This window comes from Lactuca virosa, chromosome 4 (genome assembly GCF_052849685.1).
Source record: "Lactuca virosa cultivar CGN04683 chromosome 4, Lactuca_virosa_CGN04683_v6, whole genome shotgun sequence".
In the NCBI taxonomy this organism is placed as follows: Eukaryota; Viridiplantae; Streptophyta; class Magnoliopsida; order Asterales; family Asteraceae; genus Lactuca; species Lactuca virosa.
In genome coordinates this window covers 340,920,333-340,933,906 of record NC_136429.1, presented here as the reverse complement: position 1 = coordinate 340,933,906, position 13,574 = coordinate 340,920,333, and the positions used below count along the sequence as shown (strand labels likewise).

At 34.9% G+C, this 13,574-nt stretch overlaps 1 protein-coding gene across 1 annotated transcript; it reads left to right on the top strand.

Moving 5' to 3' along the window:
• Window positions 1-7,105: 7,105 nt before the first annotated feature.
• LOC145108597 (protein NRT1/ PTR FAMILY 4.4-like) lies at window positions 7,106-9,740 on the top strand. The gene is made up of 5 exons (XM_079045632.1): window positions 7,106-7,281; window positions 7,433-7,650; window positions 7,752-8,183; window positions 8,280-8,428; window positions 8,540-9,740. The coding sequence occupies exons 1-5, from the start codon at window positions 7,167-7,169 to the stop codon at window positions 9,411-9,413; spliced, it is 1,788 nt and encodes a 595-aa protein (XP_078901758.1). The 5' UTR covers window positions 7,106-7,166; the 3' UTR covers window positions 9,414-9,740.
• The last annotated feature ends 3,834 nt before the right edge of the window (window positions 9,741-13,574 follow it).

Here is a 13,574-nt window from a genome sequence, read left to right as displayed (position 1 = left end):
ACATTTTGACAAGCTGGGAGAGTTGGGTGCCGAAGTCTCAAGGAAGTTGACTGTTGACTGGGTTCTACAATCACCTTCTGAGTCATATAGTGAGTTCATTAAGGACTACTATGTGACAGACCACGACATGACCCTTATTGATCTTACCTATTTTCTTGTTGCTGCTGAATCAGCAATGATTTAGGGAACTCGTAAGGCAAATTTGATTGGAAGATCTACTTCCCAAACTTCCATGGACATTGACAATGGTAACATTAGAAGTCCAGAAAAGTCTTCTCTTCCCAATGGAAATGGATCGGCCATAGTCAACCCGGTTGACCAAATGGTAAAGATAAAGGCTAAGTCTGAGATAGTCTCGTGTACCATTCCCAAAGAGTCCATATGTTTCTATTGCCAAAGGAAGGGGCATTGGTTGCGAAGCTGCCTTATTTACCTGAAAGATCATAAGGATGGTAAAGTCAAAAAGTTTGACTCTACTTCTGGTAAAGTCCACTATCTAGCTATATTAAGTTCCTATTTTGAGATTCTTATTACATGATGTGACTAGGTCGCATTTTGATGTTTTAAGAATCAAAGAGAGGAAGCTTAAAAGAAGAGTAAGCTGATTCTGATCGTGAAGATCAGAATTTTGAGCTGCTGTTGAGAGTTATGACAGATTGCTTAGGAATGCATAATAACATAATTTTCATATGTATTTGCATTGTAAGGATAAGTTTTTCCGCAATTTTAAAATAAAAAGAAAATTTTGATTTTATTTATTTTAAGTATCCTTACAATGGAATTTGTGAAAATTATTGTTTATATGATTCCTTTGATAGCAATATTGGAAAATGGATTTGATTCTTTCGCTTGTGGTAGTGTCATAATTTACCAAATAAGGAAAGATTCTCATCACCCAAGTTTCAGTTGCATAGAAACTTGGAATCATGCAACTTGTATTGTATGATGAATGAGAATTTTTCATCTTTGGAAAATTAAGACTAATTCCTTGTTCACATGTTCGTGTGAGTCAAGTGAAGGACTATAGGATCGGGTACACTAGGTTGTGCGTTGGTCAGGTCCACCACAAAGATCGATAAGGCTATTCGTCATGATTTACTAAAGTTTAGTGAATATGGTTATTCTTACAAGTTTAAGTGTAATTCTGAAACATTGGAAAAGTTTCAATGTACGGCAGAACGAATGAGAAGAATCAAATTAGGCAAAAAGATAAAAGTTTCTCCAATCTGAAAAGATGGGAGAGTACTTGAGTATCTTGTTTTATGATTGTCTTAGTGATTATGAAACCATATCACAATTGATTCTCTAAGGACATCTTAGTGCATTTGTTTGACTAAGAAGAGGAATCGTGAATTGTTGAATTGGTTAACTAAAAAAAAGTTAAATCATACTTCGTTCCAAAATTGAGTCTTAGAGTAATACTCCAAGATTGTAACTTGAGTGACATAATCTTAAGAATGTTTAAAACACTTATCAAATATAGAGTAAAATGTTTTCTACTCTTGTACATTTGAAATTGGTAAGTTGTGATGTTTTTGGATAAAACAAAGACCAACTAAGACCAATTGAGTGAAGTGTTTATCTTGATAAGAATCCGCACTAACTCTTGAATATTTTCTTTGTCAAGGAATGGTTCTTGACAAGAGAATCTTCTATATCAAGAGGTAAGTGGGAGTCTTAAAGATCTTGAGAAAGTTTCAAGAACTAATCAAGAATAAAACTTGTTTTTTATCACTAGCACACGACTTGAGGTTTGTAACATATCGTGTTGACATATTCTTGTTTCTGTGCCCATTCCAGTTAAAGTTGACTATGCATGTGAGTTCTATGAGTTCTCAGTTGTTTGCATAACTACTTGGAAGCAATGATAGGCGCTTGTGCTGCCAGATGTCAAGAAGTTATGATTGAACAAGTTCAGTCCATACGAGTTTGGATTTGTCACTAACTTCCTCTTGTGGTTATGACAAATTCACATGGATAGGAACACATACACCATAAAATCTAAGTGTCATAAGGTTTCTCTCCGATTCATGAAAATTATGGTGAGGAAACGCTTTCACTAAGTATATTTTAAGTAGATAGCAATTGTGATATTTGCATTCTCAAAGTCGTTAGTGGAGCGTGTGTGGTTAACTGGCACACTAACATGGAGTTGTGAGAAATGGCAAAGGTCTAAACAATTGAGACTATGATTCTGACGTCCCTTTTCATAGTTCTAAAAATTGTTTAGACGCACATGTGAGCTATCTAAGGAAAGGTGTATGATATTGATAAAGTCTTATCAAAGCATCTCGTATCAGAAATCTGAACTTTGGTAAGAAAATCAATAAAGTATTGATTTCTAGAAGTCCAACTGATTTCTGAGTACATGTCAAAGCTAGTGGGAGCATAATTGTTATGCTAGTGATTAGTCGAATTATGAAAACATGGCAAATAAAAAATATTGTAGCAAAAGACTGGTCTAGGATCATGTCTTTATGCGAGACATCATGAATCGTGTCCCATATGCTTCGGGTATAGGATCGATTACGTGTGCTATAATATTTACCCTTTCTAAATTTTCCAAATGCCTAGGGCATTAAGAGGGGAAAAAGTCTAGAATTAGATATGACTAAAATGATTAAGCAATTGTCGAGGACAATCTGAGGTTTACTAAAGATTGGTTTCTCATGGATAGTTGGAAGTATGGTGTAAATTTTTGGAAATGACCATATTGACATATTCTGAAAGGAGACAACTCTTGTTCAGAAGTGATAGTCAAAATAGGAATGTGGAAATGTTTTCATAAGAGGAAGTTATTCTTCAAATCTAAGTAAAATTAGAAAACTTAATGCAAGAAGGATGTTCAAAGGAATGTACTTTGAATTTGAGACTTTGTTTCCATGGAATTGATCTCCATTGGAATACTCTGTAATGTCTGTTGACAAGTCTTTGTGACTTTGTGCATAGTCATTACAAGAGGATCAATGCATATATGTTTAAAATCTAATAGATTTCAGTAAATGGCAAATAATCTTGTATTCTTACATTTGCGGTAAGGATTTGGGATTGTGAAATGAGCATCAATGGAATCATGTTCAATTGGTCTACTTCACAAAGTAAGGATCATAGACAAACAAAGTGTGCATACTTGGAGTATGGCATAACTATTGTTTGGACAAACATAGTGTACATGCTTGGAGCATGGCATGACTATTGCTTCAGTTCAAGTATTAAGTTGATTATTTGAAACATTATACAATTAATAATGAGTAATCAATATGGTGTTTAAATAAAAGGTGTTTTATTTACTCTCAAAGGTGCTTGGGGCCATATAGGATTAGTATTATTCTTGTGTTTCACTTTGCATGTTTTGACTTCCCGAATAACTAGGTTATTCAAACTCTCCACAGTCAATCATACTTTGGAAGTAGGTATGAATCAAGACTGTCATGAATTGGGCTTGTAGATGTCTAAAGTGTTTAGACATAGCAAAAGTTGCTGCAACATTCATGAGTGCTCCTGGAATGAGATTCGAGTATTGGATTAAACCCACGCTCATTTGAATCACTTCATGGATTTTATAACGAGTGATCATGAGACGATAATATCTTATATTCTTCAAACCTAGAGATATGATTTGTTGACTATGAGTTGGTTATACATTGATTGTACGAAAACGCATCAGTAACTTAATGTTATAAAACGTGCCTTTGTGCATGATTCAACAAGTAGTTGGTACAAGCATATGAGTCGAAGTTTATCCATTCCTTTTACCCTTGGAGGGATAAACACGATATCTGTGGGCCCCTCAATGATTTAGTGATGACAAACGTAAGTGCTCGGCCGGGCCTGGACTGATTTGAATTTGTTCAATTAGTCGGTCGTTATAGATCGGAAATCGGGAAACAACAAATGGACAGAGAGAATAATTATAATCCATGTCTCAGTCCGTATGATATCTAGAATGGGGGAATATATGATCCCTTATCTAATGGACGAGTCATTGACTAGGTCAGAGTTCGACAGCGGCTTTTAAGAGCTACGATTGCTAGTCGGGTTTTGGAGTCTTACTTGCATTAATAGTTTTAGACTTATCCAAGTGGGAGACTGTTGGATTAGATGTCTAAGCCCATAACTATTATTGGTATGTAACTTGACCCGAGAGTAGCATGGTCCATTTGGGTTGCATATCATCAGGACAATTTGTTAGGATAGACTCTTGAGAGAAGGTTATATATGATTTATTAATATATTATAATTTCTAATATATTAATATGAAATCATATGTTTTAATTAGTATTGGTCAAGAATTAATTTGGAATTAATTTATTGATCAAAATAGACTAATTAAATCTGTGGGGACTAATTATGGTAATTAGTTATATTTATATGTGTTGGGCTTATGATCCATGTTAGACAAAGTTTATGTATGGACACATAAAGAGTTGGGCCACATGAACCATGGATCATAATACCTATGGGTATGGGTTTGGGTTAACCCATGACCTTTGGAATTCCACATATAAATATGTTACTTCATAGCCAAAATCACCACTAATGTATTCTTGGAGGATATGGACGGTTTTGGTGTGTATGAATTCTCTCTCAAGTTTCATCCTTTGTCCACGATGTGTTGTGACTTCATTTGAGGCTTCCACACTATTGGGCTAAGCTCTTAAGGCCAAATACATCAAGACTTCAAGCTACATAAAAGGTATGTTACCCTAACTAGTATCCTATATGGTTTATGTCAAATGCATGCTAGTTATAGGTTTAATGCCTTGGAAACCATTTACATGTATAATTAGTGAAAACATAGATCCAAGGTATTTAGGGTTGTATGTGCACCATAGGATGTTGTAGCATAGAAAACCCATTAGGATAGACCCCAGTACCGGTCGATAGGGCCGAAAGGGTATGCAAGCACCCAGATAAGCTAGGCAGTATATGACTTATATGTTTATGTACTAGGATGCTATGTGGTAGAAGTAGGGGTGAAATAGTCCTCGATACCGGTTGAAAGGACCGAAAGGGTGTGCCAGCACCCGGATATGCTAGGCGAGGTTTCGGTCGACAAGATCGAAGGGGTAGACCAGCACGCTGATATGCTAGGCTAGGTACCGGTCGACAGGACCGAAGGGGTAGGCCAGCACCCTGATATACTAGGCCAGTTACCAGTTGAAAGAGACCGAAGGGGTAGCTAGTACCCGGATATGTTAGACAGTATGTGCTATGTATGGTATGTGGTATGATGGGGGGAACTCACTAAGCTTCGTGCTTACGGTTTTCTGTTTTGGTTTCAGGTACTTCGTTTTCAAAGGAAAGGAGTCGGCTCGATCCCAGCGCATCACACTATGTTTTCCGCACATGAGATCTTTGGGATACACTCTGATATTGTTTTATGATAACATGTTTTGATTATTGACACTTTGGTTTTGACATGGGATGTTTTTATGGATGTCTTTATATTGTTGGTTTTATGAACTATTAAACTAAAAATGAAAATTTTGGTCTTGAATTTTGGGATGTTACACCGGTCTTGCTTCATTCTTCCCACCATTCTTGATATCCTACAAGCTCGAAGCAACTTGTAGCCCCCTGTCTGTTATTCTTGCAATGACTACAATATAAATATATTTTTCAGATCGCTCTCGGTTTCGTCCCCTTCCTGTGTTGACGCGAACTAAAAATCCAAGTATATTGGTAGGTTATTCTTCGATAACACCCTTGGATAGACGTACTCATTCATACTGAACAACCAACTGAAACGATTATCAAGTGAAGGTAAAGGATCTTGGGATAAAATACTAGTTTGAATTGTACCAAAGAGTTTAGGGTTTAGTCTCATGAGGAACTAATGCAACATGTCATTGTCTATTCTCGTCTCATGTTTGTTTGTTTCCAGCCGTATAGTTAATACAACAAGAACAAGTGATTACTGGTTTGTGATTATGCAACTCCTCCCACAAACTAGAGAGTTTGCCTAAGTATTCTACAACAGTCATGTTCTTGCTTTGTTCACATTTAGCAATTGAAGACTGCAACTGTTCTTAACCCATTTACCACTGATAACGAGACTTTAATGTGCCCAACAATCGTTTTGGATCTTTGTATTTATACATATAGCATTTTTCTTCATGTGTCCATCATCCATTACACCAACATTTACATTGATGGTGTCCCAATTTGATTGAGTGCATTGAAGCACCGACTTTGGAATTGTCCTGTCCAGAAAACTGAACTTTTGGCATGCTTCTAGTGCGGTTTGAATATCTGCAACTCAGTTGACATACTTGTCCCCACGAAGTTTGGTTGGAATGATAAAATCGCATGGCCGATCTTGAGGACTAAGGTAGAACGACAAATTTGGCTCAATCTTCTAAGCCGTTGAAGAGGCTTCGCCGTCGGAGATATTTTTGGGTTTCTTAAACCTATGATACCATAAAATATTTGGTTCAAACCTTGCTTTTCATTCAAGAATCTTTCATCATAAATACATCTCCAAAAGGCTAACAAAAAGGAATTAGAACTTATCTAAACACATTGAACTATAAAGAGATAAAGATAAATATTTGACAAAAATATCTATATATGTCTTGACAAAAATTATCTATATATGTCTTGACAACTCCGCACCACCAAACATACTTGTATTATATCGTAATTTGAGTATACTTTAGCATTCATATAAATTTTAGTTACACCTAAAGGTATAGAGAACACTAAAATAGTTAACAAAATGGCCTATCACTTTGAATTTTTGGATTTCATTAATTGACTTCGCAAAGTTGAATCTTACTTTTGGAAAGAAAAGTGGTATATACAATTAATGGCGTAGCGATGATTAAAGGTAGCAAGTGAGTGTTTTGAAGTCTAAGCTTAATGGGATAATTGTGGGTCACACTATAGCACTACAAAAAAAGTCAACCCCCAGAAGTCAAGATGGCGCAGTATCAGAAACATAGTACCCGTCTGTTCATTTAACGTGGTTCAATCTGGCTCATTCGGGTTACCATCACTCATTCTTAATGCATTAAAAAGTAGTATTTTTGACGGGTTTGTCAATTGTGGATCCACAAAAATGATGCAACTTGTAACATGGGCGGTATTATAAGTAGCAAACTAGGGACACACTTCCTCACTTAGAAAAGCCCATAACTTCCTCAGCTTTTGTAAACAAGATAATGAATAGGGAGAATTGCAAACAAGAACCATGTGTGGATGACTATGTTGATTCGAAAGGCAGACCTTGTAAGCCCGGCAAACATGGTGGTATGCGTGCTGCTCTTGCCATCCTCGGTAATTCTCCTCCAGAACTGTAGCCATGCATATGAATCTTGGTTGAACTTTAAGTTATTGATAGCGTGCATATTGTGACTAATATGTAGATCTAGTAGTATGTGGTGTGAATCTTTGCAGGCTAATAGATGTATTGGATGTTTTTGATCAGGACTTCAGTCATTCGAAATGATGGCTATTGCTGCGGTTGGAAACAATCTTATCACTTATGTGTTCAATGAGATGCATTTCCCTTTATCTAAGTCTGCCAACGTTGTCACAAACTTCGTTGGCACCGTCTTTCTACTTTCTCTCCTTGGTGGCTTTGTCGCTGACTCCTACCTCGGTAGCTTCCGTACCATGTTACTTTTCGGCTTCATTGAGCTATGTGTAAGTCTATATGTTTGTATATAATGATTAAATCTTCATGTTTGCTTCAAATAATAATAAATTTGCAACACAAAGATTTTGATTTTACTTTATATGTGTAGGGATTTATATTGCTATCTATACAAGCTCATCTGCCTCAACTTAGACCACCAAAATGTGACATGATGTCGAGTGTGAGCAAATGTGAGGAAGCACAAGGTCTCAAGGAGTTCATATTCTTTGCAGCCGTCTATTTGGTCGCTTTAGGAAGTGGTTGTCTAAAACCAAATATAATTTCTCTTGGAGCTGACCAGTTCCGGAAAAAGGACTCTAGGAAGCTATCGACTTATTTCAACTGTGCCTATTTTGCATTTTGCATCGGTGAGCTCATAGCACTAACGGTTCTAGTTTGGGTGCAAACAAATTCTGGGATGGATATAGGGTTTGGTGTTTCAGCTGCTGCCATGGCTGTCGGATTGATATGCTTACTTTCGGGAACTTCCCTTTATAGGAACAAGCCTACTTGTGGAAGTATATTCACTCCGATTGCTCAAGTAATCAACACATAACATCTTATGTTCAACTCTTTTCTTCTTCTCAGCTTCATACATGCAGTTGTGGTTACTTTTTCTCCCCTCTATATATTTCAGGTTTTTGTAGCTGCAATTACGAAGAGGAAACAAGTTTGCCCTTCAAGTTTTAGGATGCTCCATGGAAGCCAAAGTACAGTCATCCTACACCATAATGTCTCAACCGAGTCACATGGTGGTAGCAGCCTCCTCCATACCGATAAGTTCAGGTCTTGTTTACAAAACTTAAGGATCAATATGTGCATTGAGATAACGTGTTCATTGTCATTAAAGGGTACTCATGAGTTTTATCTTTCTTTTGCATCCCCAATTCCTTACAGGTTCTTGGACAAAGCATGTATTAAGATTCAAGACGATACTCGAAGCAATGAAAGTCCATGGAGGTTGTGCACTATGTCCCAAGTTGAGCAAGTGAAGATACTCATATCAGTAGTTCCCATTTTTGCCTGCACCATCATCTTCAACACCATTTTAGCACAACTCCAAACGTTCTCTGTTCAACAAGGTAGTATTATGAATACCAAACTCACCACAAACTTTGAAATTCCTCCAGCATCCCTCCAATCCATCCCATACGTCATGCTAGTATTCCTAGTCCCTCTCTATGAGACGGCCTTTGTCCGCATTGCACGCAAAATCACAGGGCATGACTCAGGAATCTCTCCACTACAAAGGGTCGGTGTCGGGCTCTTCATTGCAACATTCTCCATGGTTTCAGCTGCAGTAGTTGAGAACAAGCGAAGAACAATGGCTTTGAGAGATCCGAGAGAAACCCTCTCAATCTTTTGGATCGCACCACAGTTTCTTGTTTTTGGGGTCTCAGAGATGTTCACTGCAGTTGGGCTAATCGAATTCTTTTATAAGCAATCATTAGAAGGCATGCAATCTTTCTTGACAGCAATGACGTATTGCTCATACTCATTTGGATTCTACTTAAGTTCTATCTTGGTATCCCTTGTGAACAAGGTCACTTCTAGGTCCGGCCATGGTGGATGGCTCAGCGACAACAACCTCAACAACGACAGATTAGACCTTTTCTACTGGTTATTAGCTGGTCTAAGCTTCGTAAACTTCTTTAACTACCTTTTCTGGTCAAGGTGGTATTGCTGCAACCCATCATTGGTGGGTCATCATGAGGGCCCTGGCTGCCCCAAGGTTTCAACATCCAATAGAAACGACATCGAAACAAGCTAACAACATCACTTCCAGTAAGCTTATGCAATACATATAGTAATAGTGAGAGAAAAAGACCTAGAAATGATTATCCTGATAACCTTTAGAACATCAAGTGCAGCATTTTACGGGTTTGACTTTGTTAGTGCCGGAGTCCTTTGTGTGTTTAACTTTGATGCCTAAGGGTCCACCATAAAAGATTTAGCTCACCAACTGATTTGAAGAGTCTAAAAAGATGTTAGGTATAAACCCATCACCTCTATGCTTCAGTGTGCTATTAATTGTCTCCTAGCCTGCTTTCATTCCCTTTGTACATGTTATAATATGTCATGAGTTTCGCTTTTGTTAGTTTTGGGTGGAATACTCTCTCTCTCTCTCTCTCTCTCTCTCTCTCTCTCTCTCTCTCTCTCTCTCTCTCTCTCTCTCTCTCTCTCTCTCTCTCTCTATATATATATATATATATATATATATATATATATATATATATATATATAGATCTATTGTGTGGACCAATCATTTCAAAAGCGTAATAGGTTGATCTAATATAGGTTCAAGTGTTCAATCTATCTATTGTGTAGATCTAGTATTGATTGTGAACCAATCATTTCAAAAGGGTAATAGTTGAAATTTACATATTAATTAATATTTTTAAATTATTTAATTTGATTATTATCTAAAAACAAATCCCTTTGGTTTAGACAATTATTTATAAATTTATTATTAATAATAATCTATGTATAACAACATTATATACGTTTTTTCCCACCATAATTTTTCTTCTTCAATCATTCACCTCTTAATATTATTCATCGGTTGCTTTCTTCTTCATCGATTTCATCGATGGAGTTTTTTTTGTTTTCTTTCTTCTTTTCAGGTGTTGATCTCATAGAATCTTTCATTTCTTTTTAACGTGTTGCTCTTGCAGAATATTCCCACATAAATTTTTTACAAGTAAAAAATCCATAAATTTTCATTAAAAAAACACACTAAAAGCATAGAAATCCCCAAAGCAAATGAATTATAGCTTGGACACTCCTTTCATAATATTCGAATAGAATCAAACAAAAACTACTATTAAAACCCATTACAATTACATGCATTCTAACAAAACTAGGGGTTAGTTCAATTTCAACAAACTCTAACAAAAACGTAAAATTGATCACTGATTCGATTAGAATCGTTCACTTTCAACGATATCTAACATACATCTGTTGGCAAAATCAATACATTTTTCCTTCACATTATTCTATCAGGATTTTTTAAAGTAATCATACAAAACACACTTACAAACCCATAACAGTGACATGCATTCTCATAGAATTTTCGATTCATTTGTTTTTAGAAACCCTAACAAAACCCTAAAATTGATCACAAACTCAAGTAGACTAGTTCGATTTCATCCGTTTTCAACAATACATTTCTTATCAAAAAACATAAAATTTGTACTCCCGAATTTTCTATCGGAACCAAAACCGTACCTTGTGGTGGAGAAATGAAATCATCATCGTCTTCATCAAGATTCAACACTGTTGTGGCGGTGTTCTTGAATTTTGACTTGAAAGAACTAGCTCTTGTATTCCTCAGTATTCCAAGGTCGATGTTCTCCGAAATCAACGAACAATACTTCTTCAAGAATGATCTTAACAATAATCGATCATTATATAAATTAGATCAATTGAATCATCCGATTTTGAGGTTGATTCTACATTATCTTCATTCTTTTTCTCTTCCGTTAGAAATGTTTAGTGATACGGTTTATGCGAGATTTTGGGGATGATCAAATCCGTTATTAAAATACACCAATTTTTCCTAATAAAATGGGCATGCTAAATGTATAAAATTACCCTTATAAAACCGTTGACAAGCATTTTGCTGATATTAATGTATTTTTTTAAATTTCTTAACATACTTCTTCATTTAATTAATTACGAATGATTGGTCTACAATCAATCCAACATCCACACAATAACCTAAGCATATATATATATATATATATATATATATATATATATATATATATATATATATATATATATATATATATCACTCTTGTAAAAACCCGACTAGGTCCTGATTAATCTCCGATTAATCCCTAGGCGCCACTCGCCGAATTAGAGGGTGCTTAGCGATTAATCCCTACATACGTACTGAGTAAAACAATATAAAACGATGAAACTTTAACATTTTGAAGAAGTTTTATCTCAATGGAAACTATTTGACGCATGATTAATGTTGTATTAATCATATTAACCTACTTTGTTATGATATTAATGGTATTTACAAAATTTGATATGATATTAGTCATATTTAATTTTTAAAAATTCAACAAATTAGCAATTAATAGTCCACGATTAATCTTCGACTAGCCGATGAATTCCTTAACCCCAGTCCACCGACTAGCTAACGTCGAACATTATTACAACATTGATATATATATATATATATATATATATATATATATATATATATATATATATATATATATATATATATATATATATATATATAAAGCATACATAATGTGAAGCCCACATGAATTTTAAGACAATGATCTTAAAAATAAGGACATGATCTCTTGGCCTTTAGATGAAAGTTGAATGGTAGAGATTGATATATTGGTGATCCATGTGAACATAAAATAACCAATCAGAATTGAGGGATAATATGTACAAATATTAAAGAGTTTTGTGCATTTACTTACAACTCTATGATAACCAACAAAGAAACACACACTTTCATCTTATAAATATAACTTAAAACCTGAGTTACCTTTCATTTTGAATACACTTTCTCACTAAACACCACTTTTTCTAAGAAACCCTAGCTACAACGACCAACAATAGATTACGCCACCAGCCATCGGAACAACCTTCAAACATACCATTCCCCATCTGCTGCTTCAACCACCTCATAAGAACCATCATCATCGTTGTTATCTGACCTTCACCACCACAAAATCCAACCTATTTCATGCCTTACCCTCTACCTCTTTGATTCTGCCTAGAGAGTACTTAGTACAAGTGCTACATAAAGATATGTTATTAAATCTCACATTGATAAACCTCATTCATTTTATTATAATACATAAACATATTGAAATGTACAATCATCAAGTAAATAGGATTGACTTTTTGTTAAATATAGAAAAAAAACGTCCTTTCTTTCCCAGTATTCCCCCAAAAGACTCATTTATTGATCCAAGGGGTTCCATTCCATTTTTCATATATATATATATATATATATATATATATATATATATATATATATATATATATATATATATATATAGTTGTGTTTTCTATGCATTTATACACATGATCAAGGCAGCGAAAACAAAAACATAACTTATGTGTACATGGACCCTAAAATATATGGTTTTAATAACTATATCAACCTACTTTAGAAATTGAACCAAAAGATGGAATACTAACCACTTGGTGCTTTGATTGTGATCTCGTAACAAACAGCTCTTGCAATGGATGAAGGACCCATAGTAGAATCTCTATAATGTAGTGAGACCCAAAACTATAAGAAACTAATAAGGATTAACCCTAGTTTAGGACTTTATGAAAATTTTATATGAGATGGGTTATAATTTTCACATTAGGAGAGACAGACAAAGAGAGAGAGAGAGAGAGAGAGAGAGAGAGAGAGAGAGAGAGAGGTAGACAGTTTGAGAGAATGAAATAAGAAGTTAGGATTTGATCCCTAGCAAACTATATATAGTCAGCATCTAAACCCTAAAGGGATTAGAACTCTTAGGAGTTATCCTTACCTTATTCAAAACGTTCATTATCCATATCCAGGGAAGCCAAAACCGTACCCTATACTCTTCCAAGAGCTTTTGGAATATTCAAATTAATCTCTAGGAATTAATTAATATTCAGGCTCTTTAACTAATTAAAACTGTTTATTTAATTCTAAAATAATCTCCAATTAATTTATTAATTACTTAATAAATTTACAACTTATTTTTCTCCATTTCCTTATAACTAATTGTGTTATAAGGTTATCCCAAAAGGACTCGCTATTATTACAAAATATTATCAAACAGTTAATTAACTTGAACAACTTTTAACACACACACACATATATATATATATATATATATATATATATATATATATATATATATATATATATATATATTAACTTGAACAACTTTTAACACACATATATATA

Bases quoted from the DNA above. Each gene is read 5' to 3' on its own strand.
- LOC145108597 (XM_079045632.1), top strand. From the start codon at position 7,167: ATGAATAGGGAGAATTGCAAACAAGAACCATGTGTGGATGACTATGTT. The intron at 7,282-7,432 runs GTAATTCTCCTC...GTTTTTGATCAG, and splicing joins TGCTGCTCTTGCCATCCTCG to GACTTCAGTCATTCGAAATG. The intron at 8,184-8,279 runs GTAATCAACACA...TATATATTTCAG, and splicing joins TATTCACTCCGATTGCTCAA to GTTTTTGTAGCTGCAATTAC.